This window comes from Aythya marila, assembly GCF_965140915.1.
Source record: "Aythya marila genome assembly, chromosome: 6".
Taxonomy (NCBI): domain Eukaryota; kingdom Metazoa; phylum Chordata; class Aves; order Anseriformes; family Anatidae; genus Aythya; species Aythya marila.
The window spans coordinates 39,311,549-39,325,616 of record NC_139047.1 but is presented as its reverse complement, the minus strand read 5'-3'; the positions used below and the strand labels follow the sequence as shown (position 1 = coordinate 39,325,616).

The following is a 14,068-nucleotide window of genomic DNA, read 5'->3' as shown; positions in this document are numbered from 1 at the left end:
AAGAAAACAAGGCAGCACAGCACAACTGTAATTGTGCTTTTAGTTGTATTTTTAGATTAGAGAGAGACGGAAAAAGCTGCAATGTAATTTAAAAAAAATCTCAACAAACAAGCTCAGGCATTCTTCAGTTGTCCCTTTGTAAGACATAGGACAACAATGTTGTACAGCAGGTTTAGGGTATTGAAATGGAGTGATGTAAATGACTTTTTATGACAAAAGCTAAACTGAAGGCTGAAGAAAATCCTATAGATCATAGTTGTTCTGAAATTGTATGTCCTTACATTTAGCTTGACTGCAAGAGCATACCAGTCTTGTGAACTCAGGAAAAATGCAATCAGTTCCTGTAATGTTAATTGTATTCATTTTTTTTAATCTGTAATTATTTTTTTAATCCCTGCAAACATAGTCACTTTACCAACAGTGTTGTTTTGTCGCACATCAGGTAGATGTGCAGCACATTCAGAGAGATGACTGTCATTTGTGGCTTCCAATTCATTCTTTACACTGTGCTGGCTACTTTTATTTTGGATCTTTCCATTATATGACTTGTGTTAAATTTAAAACAATATTTATATCAGTTTAAATGTTATAAGCTTTTAAAGCTGTGTTGATATTCTAAAAGATTTTTTTCTAAAAGTAACATTAAAAGTTATTTTAAGATTATTAGTATTATTTTTTTTTTTTACAAATCTTTTTCAGGACTCTTCTTCAGGCAAGGTGTTTTGTTGATGTTTTTTATCTGGTACCTTTGGAAAGTAAACACATTCTGGCATGGTACAGTGGGTGAAAGACAGCTTAGCAGTGAATGGGTACGATACTTGTCATGCAGCAGAAATAAGCTTAGCTAGGAGACTGACAGAATATCTGGGAACAAAGGGGTTGTCAGAAGAGTAATTTCGGAGACACACAATTAAACTGTTTATGAAAATAACGAACGGAACACCTACAGCTGATATTTGGTTTTATTCTTGGTGCTGCGTGCTTTCATTTCATAAATCAGCACTTATGGCTATCACTTACAATAAAGGTGAATATGTGATCCTACTATGCACCAGCGAAGATACTGTTCTGCCAGGTAACTGTGGCTTTGCAGTAGTGTTGCATTTGCATTTGTTCTACCATTTGTTTTCATTGCTCCACAGAATTGTTGCAAGCCAGCAGCAGGCTGCTGTTAAGCTGGTTGTAGGGTGCCTGGGTGTCTGCGGACTTTCCCATATGGGGAGGTGGGGAGGAGCTGTGTCTCCTGTGGCACAACAGCCGCCAAGTGCAAGAACTGACCTCTTTGCCTGACATTGCAGTGTTTTCACTTCATGTACATACAACTTTTCAGAGTCTCTAGGCCTGCGCAGTAAAATCCTTCAGAAAATTGAAGAACTGAGGATGAAAATGGTCTCTGTTTCTGTTGCTATCCCTGATGAGTTCTTATGTCCTATAACTCGGGAGCTTATGAAGGAACCTGTCATTGCAGCAGGTATGTCTTTGACAAATATTGAACAAAACGAATAGGGATGTGGGAACACAAAAAAATAGGCCTATCTGATCAGTTGTAGAAAGATAAACTGGTCTAAGTACCTATTGCAACAAAAATAGGACTGTTGTAAATGGTAAAATTGCATCGCTAATACGGAGGAAAAAAATGTGGTGTGCAGTTCCCGTAGTATCAACTTTACTGATGAAGCAGTATACATTTTTTTTTAATGGTCCTTTCTTTTTGTGCCTCTGCAAGTTTGTAGTTAAAAGCCAAATTACAGAGTCATCTTGGTAAATGCACAATTGTGCATATGGGGGGGAAAAACAACAACAACAAATTGTCTCATTACTAACTTAGCACACCATGTATATAGCACTTAGAAGTTTGTACAGAATGAGGTTCGTTTAGGTGTGACAAGATTCTGGAGTGAGAGTTGCAAGAAGCAGCATGTGATGTAGTTATGGAAAGCTAATGTTTTGTAGTTCTAATCTTGGGGTGAAGGAGAGGAGTATCATCAAAAGATCATTACATTTTTGATGATCTGTAAACAGTAATTTCATAGCTTTGAGATACCAGGCCAGACTTGTCAGAGTCTAATCATTCAGAACACGAAAATGTTTGTTGATTACTAGAGTGAGAAGCATTGCTTTTACTAGGACTTGAGCCTCAAAGCAGTAGCAGTAGGAGGATAGTCTTCTGTCATTTTGAAATAAGGCTATATCATTTTAGAGTAGGATAGTTTAGCTGAAAAACACTGCCAGTGACTATTCGTAGGTTTATTACAAAATCAAATAGGCATTTTTAAGAGAAATCCCCGCCCTTTCAAAATAAAATGTTCACAGTGTATGTAATCCATTATAATACGTTACTAATAAATATTACCTTGCTGCTATTCAGTATTTGTGTATTACACTGCTGTCCTGAAAAGTGGTATTCCTGTGCATTTTAGAACACAGAGCAGGCATATACTGGGGGTTCCTCACACTGCTCTTTTATGGCAGTCAAAAAATGAGGAATTCCAGAAGTGTTCCAGTTTGCAGCAGGAACAATGACACTTTGTGGCAAGATGGCAGGTGAAGGAAAGTATAGGATTTGGTGTTAGAAATGTCTGTATGCACTAGCTGCTTCATGGTCCTACATTATCGAACTGAAGTTTTTCTAGTACAGCTGACTTTAGAGATGTGGGCACATTTGCAGATTCAAATTAATTAGAGGAATTTAGCCATTTCTGAGATTAGAAAGTAAGTGCAGTGAGTTAGGAGTTTTATTTAGTTCAGTAAGCTAAGAGTTAAGTAACACTTCTTTTATGCTTCTGCTCGATGTAAAATTTAAAGGAAAATAAAAGGCAGAATTCCAACCTGCATAGTGCTTTACCAAATTGACCAGCCTAAATAAGATTTTTCCATGGTAAGTGGTTCATATTCAGTAACAAGGAAGGAAAGACTGTGGTGGAGCCTAGTGTCTGGGAGTAAGCTCCCCACTCTGTAAGGGAGTAAGCACGTAGCTGTAAGTTACAGCTTGTTTAGGTACTGACAGGAAGAAGCTGAAGGCCTGAAGCCAGACAGGTGCCCAGGGCTAAGTGGGGACCCAGCTCAGGGCTGTGGGGCTCAGGTCTGGTGGAGGGCTAATGCTTGGTGTTCACCGCTTGAGCATTGCACAGCAGCAGCAGTCCTTGGTTGGGTTAGTTATTAGATAGTACTGAGCTTTCATTTAACATCACCTATCACGTAAGCTGAAAATAAATTCTAATACTTTCAGAATGTATTTTGGTGCTATGCAGAAGCATAGACAGAAACTGATTTCAATTTCAGACTGAACTGTTTCTACTCACTTTCAGCTTTGTTGTTTTCTTCTTGAAAGGGTTCCTTAAATGAAAAGCATTTGTTAAAAAGTTACTCAATAGCTTTAGAGCCAGCTAATTGGAAATATTTAAATTGTGATTAAATCTAACAGTTTTATTATCCAAAGGAGTGCAGTAATTTTAATACCATTGTGCCATTTATGCAATTTGGTAAAGCACAGCTTATTTATTTGTTTTTAATTATTATTTTAAGTAATGTCACTGTTTCACTGCTTTTTATACATGAAAGGCTACAGGCACAGGGGACTTGGCTAAGAGCTCTGATGATTCCTTTGACAGCCTTGTGATTACCTTTGTTAAGCACTTCTAAAGCATATTTTAAGGTGTAATTAGTGATGGGAATAATTCAGCTGGGAAGTCTTGCTTTCTTCAGTTATCAAAACCTCACAGGTATATATAACTTATCACTACAAAATAATGGTTATTATTCTAGAATTACTTACAGAATCATGTTGTTTTCAGCTAGGATTTTAAAAGTTGATTTAATAGGTAATATTTAAAGCTGACTGCCTATAGTAAAATAAGTAAATAAATATCAACTCTATAGAGACCGAGTACAAATACCTTGCTGGCATGCCTCTGCTGATAGTAGATGTGAGACAAAGCTCCATGCCAACTGAAATTACAACAGTAGCAAAACATAAGTATACAGGTACCACTAACTAAAAGAGAGCTATCTGTATTTCATGCGTCCTGTGCCATCCATACCCTATACTTCCTGCAAGTAACTAGGTACGGCTGTATAAAAAGTGTTACTTTAATAAACTTAACCAAATGATTGTTCTACAAGTCAGTTTTCCTGTTTGGACATCCTGGTTCACTTCCATCACTTACTTAAATATGTAAAATATGTATGGTGTAACACAGCACCCAAGCACCTGTAATATAAACTTTTGATGATCGATTCTTTGCAGATGGCTATTCCTATGAAAAGGAGGCAATGGAAAATTGGATCAGTAATAAAAGACGATCTAGTCCCATGACAAATCTTCCTCTTCACTCTCTTATGCTTACGCCAAATAGGACACTGAAAATGGCTATCAGTCGCTGGCTGGAGACTCAGCAAAAGTATGGTGAAACCACTTAAGTTTTGAAGTTATTTATTAAAACGAAATTGTACGTAGCTAACAGAAATATTCGTGTCAGAAACAAGGGGAAATGAAGTTTAATTCTGTTTTACTCTAGAAGTCATTTCAATCTTTATGCTAAGAAAAGAATGGCTTTACTGGTGGAAGCTGCCAAAAAATTACCAATTTTTTTTAAAAGTTACTGATAATTTCACTTTGTAGTATTTCTGTTTAAGAAATCAAACATTCAGATTCACAGTTTTTCAAATAAAGTTTTCTTAAAATTTTCACTACATTTATGAAGTTTTGAGTCTTCATTTTGCAAAGTTAGTCTCTTCCAGAAGTTAAGAAATATCAAAGTATGTAATTGGTATTTCTTTTTCTAATAAAAAATAAAATTGTCATCTCTGTTCCCTATTACTGAACATGCATTTGGAAAGGCAGGGAGAGAGATCTTCCTGTAAGTGTCAGTGACACAGCTATATTAGTAACTTTTATTTTGTATGGAAAAAATACAGTAGCTGTGCAAAAATAGAACTACAGGACAAGAATAATATAAGACTTGTACAAAATGCCAAAGAAACAGTGAGCAATAAATAAACTAAAGCATAATAATGTGAACTTAGAACGTCATTTGTAAAAATGCATACGGGTGTTTACAATGTACATACAACACTGTACACAAACAAGACCTGAATGTGACAACCTCAAGTTGACCACTCCAACCAAAGTACAATCATAGGAATGTCACTGCAGCTGTATATTTTCAGAACTGTGCCAATATAAAACTTTATTTCCTCTGAAAAAAATCTTCACAACTCCATCCAAAAGAGCAACTGCACATACACTTTTCCTTCAACTTTCATCTTCATTCCATCCATTTCTTGAGTGAGTTCACAACACTTACTAAAACATGTCATTGTTGTACCTCTTTACCTGACTAAACAAACAATATATAATTTTGCTGTAAAATAGCACCCAGAGGTGATTAAGTAAACTATATAAAGTGCGGTTATTGTTAACATGCCATAATATTGCGTTACTCAGTGCAATAACCAATATGGTCAAAGCCTCTCAATACACATGCAGATGTCACTGTTTAGTTTACTTGATTGCTTCTTGTTACTAAAAATAGCTATATTTACATGTCAAAACATGGCTGCTTTAAGCTTACTCATACACAAATTATTTATGCTTCCTAAATGTACATCATGCAACCCGAATTAGAGCCCACTAGAAAAGTGATAAAATACTATCTTTGATTTAAAAAACCCATACATATACAGATCTGAATGGTACGCAGCAGGTATTTTCTTAACACCATTCTGAGAAGCACTTAAGCATTATAGAGGCACAATTATGATGTAAGTGATGAGATGTAATACAACTAAAAGCCAAGATTAAAGCCCTATGTAAAAGTAAAGTTGTATATTCAGGGTAAAGTGTAATGGAAATAATTTCTTTGCTTGAGGTCCTAGTTTGGCTGACTGATGATCCTAGGTGATACTTCCTACAGAATTTGCTATTCCAGTTACTATAACTGTTCTGTGATGGTATGAACAGCTTAAAGTGGTTGTACCCATGATATACTGGCCCACTTGGATATGTACTCAAACTTGAAAATGGTCAGCCAATTGCTATTTTGTATTGTCATAATACCCTATGATGTTATAAGCAAAGTTTTACAACTACATAATATACAACATAATATTTACACGTTTGATTCAATGAATGATCGCTTTGGTTTTGTAGAAGTGACATGACTTAGATGGCCTTCCTTATTGATGTGAGAGTGTTGGTGTGCTAGAGCATCTGGGTATAAATGCAAAACTTGCCTAGATGGTCTGTTGTCTTGACAGCAGGCAGATGTTTGGCACTTAACCTCCTCCGGTTCTTTAGCTTGCATACCATTCTGGTTGCTGTCGCCTGGGGCAATAACAGCAGAAGTTTTAGTTTGATAGTGTTTGACTGAGAACTGGTCAAAATTTGAGGACTGAATGCTCCCAGATGCAATGTTTGTTGGTAATCCATCTGATGCTTGAGAGTGCCATGGGCGACTTGATTGATTATTCTGCTGCTGAAACCTTGCAGTCTTATCCATAATGCCCATAAATGGAGTATTGCGAGGTCTGTATTCAGCAGCAGTACCCTGAACTTGATTAACTTTATTCTCCTTTATTCGAACATCTGGCCCTATCCCCTTAATACTATCTGAAAAACTGTTAGCTGAAGTTAAGCTGCTGGTTGAGCTGGCAAGAAGCATACTGCCAGATGGAGAACAAGAAGAGACACCACTGGTTACAGGACTTTGCTGCAGTCTTGCTTCACTGGAAGTCATAGTAGGGGCTGTTGACATGTCAGTGGTTTTAGATTTACTTGCAAAAGAATGAGAAGAGAAATTCTCATTATGCTGTGAATGGGAACACTGGCTGGACATAAGCTTCTCATTGTACAGCTCAGAACTAGGACCTGTGGAAATACTTCCAGATGATGTGTTTGTTCCATCCAAATGCTGAATTTTAGAGTGGTGGACTGGCAAAGGACTTTGGGAGAGATGATGAAAATTTGATTGTGCTGTCTTTGTACTACATTGACTACTTCCCATTTTTGATCCAGGCTGGATGGAGCTCAGGTGCTGATTAGTTTTTACAATCTGTGCTTGTTTTGTTGGCTGCACGATCAAGCCTGGCTCTCTCAAATATTTATTGCCTGTTCTGCCTTGAGGGGACACAGGTCTAGCTTTCTGCTGAACACTGTCTTGAAGGGTTCTGGTGTATGATGCAGTAGCTAAGGAACGTTGCAGCCTTTGTGAAGACGAAACAGATTCATCAGGGTGTGGCAGCTCTTCCTCCCTTTCTTGAGGACCGAAGTTATTTGCACTTTGTATAAGCTCCTCCCCCTCATTATCAGAGTTGTTAGTTTGCTGTACTGACTGTGGAGAATGGTGCTTCTGTTGCTGTGTTCTCTGGAACTGCTTGCATTCCTCTTCTACTCGAGCCAGGAGACGTTTTATTTCTTGATTACTAGGACACAGTTTTGTGGCTTCACGTAAATCAGCAAGAGCAGCAAGTAGCTTTCTACAGTAAAGAAATAAAACAACAACAACAACAACCAAACAAACAAAAAAAAAACACACAAGATTTGTTAGTAAAAGCCTGGGATGAATTTGAGCCTCAGCATTAACCACTACTTATCCACCTCCACCACTTACAAAGTGATGTTCTGATTTGTCATCTCATGCTAGATATGGTGACAAGATAAAGATTGGATGTTATCCAACCCAGGAGAGTCTAAAGTAGAAGCACAGATCCAGACCTAAACCTTTCCCCTTGAATCCCAACAGTCTTCAGAAAAGTAAATCAAACAGGCACACCTCTCCCTAGGCTTTGCTATTTTTTTTGACTTTGGTATTTTTGCAATTTAAAAAGGTGGTTTCTCCTCTCTCCTGTTGTTTTTTTTTTTATCTTGACCTGCTAATGATTCAACAAATTCTATAAGAACACCTGGTTATTCTTGGTGATAAATAATGCAGTGCTGGAGTTTGGTGGTAGACTATTGACAACATTCTGCTGAGTAATGTGGAGGAGCAGTTCTAACCACTCTTACATTTTATATAGCTCACATCATTATCAATTTGTTACCTTCTACTTCCTGGACTGTCTAATAATTACCTAAATGAGTATTCAATACTGCTTTTTGGGCTTGGTCAGTTTTAGTTGATACAGATGGAAAATGCACAAAGAAAGTAACTTTTTGTAAATTCCAACCAGAACTAGTGGAAAACACAGCTATTGAAATTGTTACAATGTTAAAAAAATAAATAAATCTGGGTGGATAGATGAACAGAATCAAACATTACCGGCTGTTCCTCTTGGCTCTTGCTCTAGCATAATAAGCTTCATAAGACTTGGGTTTCAGGTCCAGTGCTTTGGTAGCAAACTCTTCAGCCATACCAAAGTCCTAAGAATTTAAACAAATGTACTCCTTATACATTGGCAATAAAAGAAAGCTGCATGCTCTTCATTCATGGTTCTGTTACAGAAGTGCAGATCCAGTATAGAAAGTCACCTTTCTTGGTTAAGAAGAACAGACATTTTCATAAAGACCAAAACCAGACCTCATCTTGGTAACCTCTTCTCTTATGTCCAAGTGAAACTGACTCCAAGGTAGCTAAAAAGCAGTGTTAATATAGATAAAATACAGCTATTTTCAACCCACAGATGTTAAAATGCTAGAAGAGACTGCATGTTTAACAGGATAAGTGAGTACCTCAGATAAAAAGGCTCTAAAAATGTATTTTTAAAAATGACTAGTTAAAAAACTATGAATATAGAAAAAAAAAACAAGGAAAATATGTTGTACTAGTCCAGGCTTGTTTGCTAAGGTATGTGACAGTTTTAGAGAAGAACTGTACTAGATCTAATATAATTGGTCTTAATTTAATAACAACAACATATAATAGTTCAGCTAAATTCATGATTAAAACAAAGACCGGAATTAACAAAGCAGGATTGAAGTTGGGACAAAGATGGCCATGGAAAAGATGAAAGCAGAAGCCAGTCTAATTTTAATACACATACACAGCATAAGGTCTTCATGATACCAAATGATACTGAGCATGACAGCGCAGGAAACTGGAAAAGATTATCATGAAAAAAAAATAATAATAAAAATCCCACATCCTGAGATATCCATGAGCAGGTTGCCCAGAGACGCTGTGGGTGCCCCATCCTTGGAGGTGTTCAAGGCGAGGCTGGATGGGGCCTTGGCCAACCTGATCTAGGGGGTGGCATCCCTGCCTATAGCAGAGGAATTGGAGTTATATATATATATATATATATGAGTTATCCTTAAGGTCCTTTCCAACCCAAACCATGGTATGATGGTATCATGCAGGAGAGAGTAATATGATGAACTTAAGCTTTAGATGCAAGGTGATGCACTGTAGGATTAGCAATATATAATCATTTTATCATAATAAAATCAGTTTTTATCATAATAAAATCAGTTTATCATTTGAATACAATGAGAACCTCATTCCTTCCTTCCCTCCTTCCCTCCCTCCCTCTCACTGGCCACAGAGTCACTTTCAAGTACTGGTTTTATGAAACCGAGAAGTGCAGTCTGGTCTGGGAAGGCACCAGGGCATCACAAGATGGTAGTTGTACCAGAAAAGGCAAAGTGATAGTACTGCTGTGCAAGGCAGCAGCAGAACTGCCTATGTAGACTCCTGGACACCCGTGTTTATATGTTCTTCACATTGAAACAGATGCCAAGAACAACTTAAATGACATTGGAAATGAGAAGTTAATGTTTCAAAAGAAGGCCTAGTGTAAAGTGTATTTAGAAAATTAAAAGTTTTTGCTCTGATGGTCATTCAACTTCTTACCAGCCATCTGATACACTGATGAAGGCAGAAAAGAAACAGCCAGCACATAGAATAAAGCTGTAGTAGTAGGTTATGCTGTTTGATATCAAAGGGTGGTGGCCGTGACAGCATTTTCCATTTAGTCTTTTAAAAGTACTAAAAACATCCAGCAGTTTGTTATTCCAAAATAACTGATTACATAAGAATAGCTGTGATAGTTCCCACATGGCAACATGCATTCATCTTAGGAACTGTCCCCATCTGTTGACGCAACAAAGCCCCAAATCAGGATACAGTGAAAAGAATTCTAAAATAGCAAAAATACATGTACAGTGCTTGGACAACATACCAATGTTTAGTAAAGGAGAAATCCTAATATTTTGGCCATGTCCAAATCTTTCCCTTGACGATAATGCTTTGAAAGACTCTGCACGCCCTCTCCCTTTTCTGCCCTTTCAGCACATCAGGATAACCAAAAACCAACGACAGGAGTACAGTAGCATCAACATGTGACACAAACTGTCGATAATGGAATAGAACAGAGGTCTAGGATTCCCAGTGCAACAGATTAAAAGCAAGAGCTTACATTTGTTTTTCGTCGACATCGTGATAAATTTAAGTACAATGAAACTCTCAGCTCATTGAACGCTTTCATTTCTTCTCCAAAGCCTTCCCTCGGAAACTTCCTCAAAGCATACTGATAGCGCTGTGCTGCTTCCTTCATCTTACCTTTCTACAAATTTAGGGAAGAAGAGGCTTTTCAGAAACTCTCAATATTACAATAAAGAATATTACAGATTCAAATAAGTCTATTATCCTGTAGGCTAACAGATATCTTACCTTCAAAGGTACCTGCTTGGATATAAATCACTAAAGTCATTTCAAGATCAGTGTAACCACATTTATATTTGACATCTACCAACTGGCGCACTTCAAGTAGAAAACACAGCCAGACATTTATATTTATATATATACATATATATATAAATATATATAAATTATCATATTTTATATACAAATATTTATATATTATTCTTTTATATGTGTGTGTGTGTGTCTTATATGACTGGCTTATATAAACCAGACACTTACATATTAAAAAATATATATATATATATATTATTACACTTACACACAAAGAGAGAACTTGAGAGTTAACTAGCGTTTGTCTTTCTTTCTAAAGTCATGCCTTTATGGTATTTCACCAAGACAGTACTTGCATTAATATATAATACTTATACCTGAAGAATTGTTCTGGTATATCTATAATACTGTATGATGAAGTTCTTAATTTTATTTATTTATTTATTAAAGAGGGCAGTCAACCATAGTTTATTATAGCTCTAAGATGTTTCTAATAGATCATGTCTTTAATCAGGAATGGTGTAACCTTTAATCAGGTGGTGCTGCTGCAGTAGAAGCTCTGGTGAAAGGAGAATGGGGAGAGGGAGAAAGAGCCAGTACAACATTCACACGTGCAGTCCAGCTACTCCCAGCTTCGCTTAGGTGTCTCAGGCATGATTAATTGGATGGCTGAATGTATAAATTTAAAGCAATGAAGGATCAGTCTCCAACTTTTTAACAAAGGTTGAATAAGAAAGCTAAGCCATCCCTCAGGACTATTTGGATGATCCATGGTTGCACTATGTTCAGATTCTCCAAAAGATGCTTGGAGAACATCTCTACAACAAGCTGAAGATTTGACACAGTTCTGCTAAAACCACTGAAATCCTCCTAGTATGAAAAGATAGCAAATCTTTCAGCTGACAGATGAAGATTTTTTTCTCTTAATGGATATTATAGGAGTTAGTTTATTTTCATAAACATTGTTTCTTTTCATTTAATTAAACATTCACAGTAGTCATAATTTACTGTTGAAACTGACATATAAAATATTTAAGATTTACCTTGCTTATGTTATTCAAACAGAAAGCTGAATAGTTACTGCATACTGTGAATACACTCAAATATGTGCTAGTCTACTGGATAGTTATCTTACAGATACTTTGGCAAACAAATATATCAAAGGATATTTGAAAAAGTTTAATAAGCTAAATAAAATACCATAGCTCTAGCAGGTCCAATCAAATGATTATAATAAAACTAAATGGTCTAAAAAAAGGTCTCAGCAGGGGATACAACCTCTTTTAAGAAATTGTAAAACATATTAGTACCAAGCCCTGCTGTGTTAATCTCTGGTCTCAAAGTCCAGGCTGAGTCCAACCTGCACAGCAATGTGAGGAGAAACTGAAACAAAACAAGTTGGTGCTGATGACGCTGTGGGTGACACCTTCTCCTTTAACAACCCCATGAGTCATATTCAATACACCACTAGGTTAGTGTGGCACAGGAGAGGCCTCCCAGGGACAACAGAATTGCCTTTGCTGCATTAACTGTTATCCTTTAGGTTGAAAGATGTCCCAGCTTCTCATGAGACCCTGGTTGGAGTGCTGTGTTCAGCTGTGGGGCCCCCAGTGTAATAAGAAGGATGTGGAAGTATTAGAACGAGTCCAGAGGAGGACCACAAAGATGATCACGGGGCTGGAGCACCTCTCCTACACAGACAGGCTGAGAGAGTTGGGGTTCTTCAGCCTGGAGAAGAGAAGGCTGTGGGAACACCTTATAGTGGCCCTCCGGCACCTAAAAGGGGCCTACAGGAAATCTGGGGAGGGACCCTTTTTGTTGGGGATTGCAGTGATAGGACAAGAGGGAATGTAATTAAACTGAAAGAGGGTAGATTTAGATTAGATGTAAGGAGGAAATTCTTTGCTCTGTGGATGTAAACTGGAACTGGTTGCCCAGAGAAGCTGTGGATGTCCCATCCCTGGAGGTGTTCAAGGCCGAGTTGGATGGGGCTTTGGGCAACTTGGTCTAGTGGGAGGTGTCCCTGCCCATGGCAGGGAATTGGAATTAGATGGTGTTTAAGGTCTCTTCCTACCCAAACCATTCCATAATTCTGTGATGATTTTTTTTTAAGGTACCTGCTTGTATGTAAAGCTCTAACCTCATTTCAGGACCAATAAACTTGACAAATTAACCAGATGTATTCTTAAGACAGAATTTGGATGAATCTAAGCAGGTCCACCCTGCTTCATGATAGTAAAGTCTCAAGGGTACCTCTCCTATATTATGCAAAGCTGTGCCATTCAGCCATTCAGATCAAAAATCAGAGATAAGGTGGCAGATGTTTGAAGATCCTTATTTAAAAAAAAAAAAAGGAAAAAAATAGCAACTGCAAATTAAAAATCTTATAGCTAGAAAAGACTTTGAATGATGTGTGTATAAGTCATTCTGCTGTGTTGCACTAGTGAAATAAAGGAGGTGTATTGCAGGGTGTACAGAAACCAATTCCACTCTTCTGAGCAAGATATCACCACTAGTAAAGAGAATGTATCAAAAGAGCTGCCACTTTCCTCATTCTGTATTTAAATAGCATACAAAAGAACATTAGCCTGAAGGATATGCCTGTACATTACTTAATTCAACTAGGCACTTTCAAATGAGCACCTTATATTCTGAGTTGCAACCAACTGACAAATGTCCACAGAGCAACTTGCTCAACTGAAAGAAAATATACTTACCCTTTAACCATTGTTGTTATTCTTTTAATTAACATACTAGTTTTAAATTATTATTCCTCAAGGTTTTCTTAAGGTTTCTTGATACTGTGAGAAACAAAGTTGTGTTTTGCAGTAGAACGTGCTTTTGCAGTGGAAAATTCCACTAACCTTGGACTTTGGCATATTTAAAAGTGATTGTGCAGGCATGACAGTAACATAGCAGCGGGGAGTATGTTAAGCAGATAAGGGGAGGGTCCCGCTGTCCCACAATAAAGAGGCTAGCTAAGAAAAACAGGATGAGCAGTGCAAAATCAGTAAAAACAAATCACAGGCCCCCTAGTCAAGAGAGAAGAAGGAAAAAAAAAAAGAAAAGGAGAAATTAATGGTTAGTCGAATAAAATTGTACATATAGGGTATAGTAATAAGCATCAAGTGGTTTGTGAACCTGTAGTATTCAGCCAATGAGGAAAAAGTCTACCTACTTTGTACAGTATATTTCCTTCTTCCATCAGTTTCTGCAGCAGAATAAGGAGAATGTCGGGTTTTGAGGTGGCCATTGCCCATGCTGCATTTCCTGAAAGTTAAATTTTAAGGATCTCTGACAAAGGGGAAAAAAATTGTTTTTTATAACTATTTGCACTGGAAAGCCTAATCCTACTTTAGTGCATATCCCACTTTCATGAAACAACTATTACTATATTTTAAGTGTGTATGTTAAATATACATGTGCGCACATTCATA

At 37.2% G+C, this 14,068-nt stretch overlaps 2 protein-coding genes across 13 annotated transcripts in view; one reads left to right on the top strand and one right to left on the bottom strand.

The window, feature by feature from the left end:
• Positions 1–14,068, top strand: part of WDSUB1 (WD repeat, sterile alpha motif and U-box domain containing 1) — a 29,774-nt gene that overhangs the window by 13,862 nt on the left and 1,844 nt on the right. For 3 of the 4 annotated variants that reach the window (XM_082763702.1, XM_082763703.1, XM_082763705.1), the window contains 2 exons: positions 1,331–1,471; positions 4,247–4,400. In XM_082763702.1, the coding sequence (XP_082619828.1) occupies positions 1,331–1,471; positions 4,247–4,400 (295 nt within the window). Of the gene's footprint in view, positions 1–1,330; positions 1,472–4,246; positions 4,422–14,068 lie in introns of those variants that run through there. The other variant, XM_082763704.1, reaches the window with a different exon arrangement.
• TANC1 (tetratricopeptide repeat, ankyrin repeat and coiled-coil containing 1) overlaps positions 4,432–14,068 on the bottom strand; it is a gene marked incomplete at its 3' end in the record, with an annotated part of 97,169 nt that continues 87,532 nt past the window's right edge. For 7 of the 9 annotated variants that reach the window (XM_082763700.1, XM_082763698.1, XM_082763697.1 and 4 more), the window contains 4 exons: positions 13,810–13,901; positions 10,354–10,500; positions 8,259–8,359; positions 4,432–7,476 (listed from right to left, as the gene is read on the bottom strand). In XM_082763700.1, coding sequence (XP_082619826.1) covers positions 6,111–7,476; positions 8,259–8,359; positions 10,354–10,500; positions 13,810–13,901 — 1,706 coding nt within the window. Of the gene's footprint in view, positions 7,477–8,254; positions 8,360–10,353; positions 10,501–13,809; positions 13,902–14,068 lie in introns of those variants that run through there. The other 2 variants (XM_082763699.1, XM_082763701.1) reach the window with 2 other exon arrangements.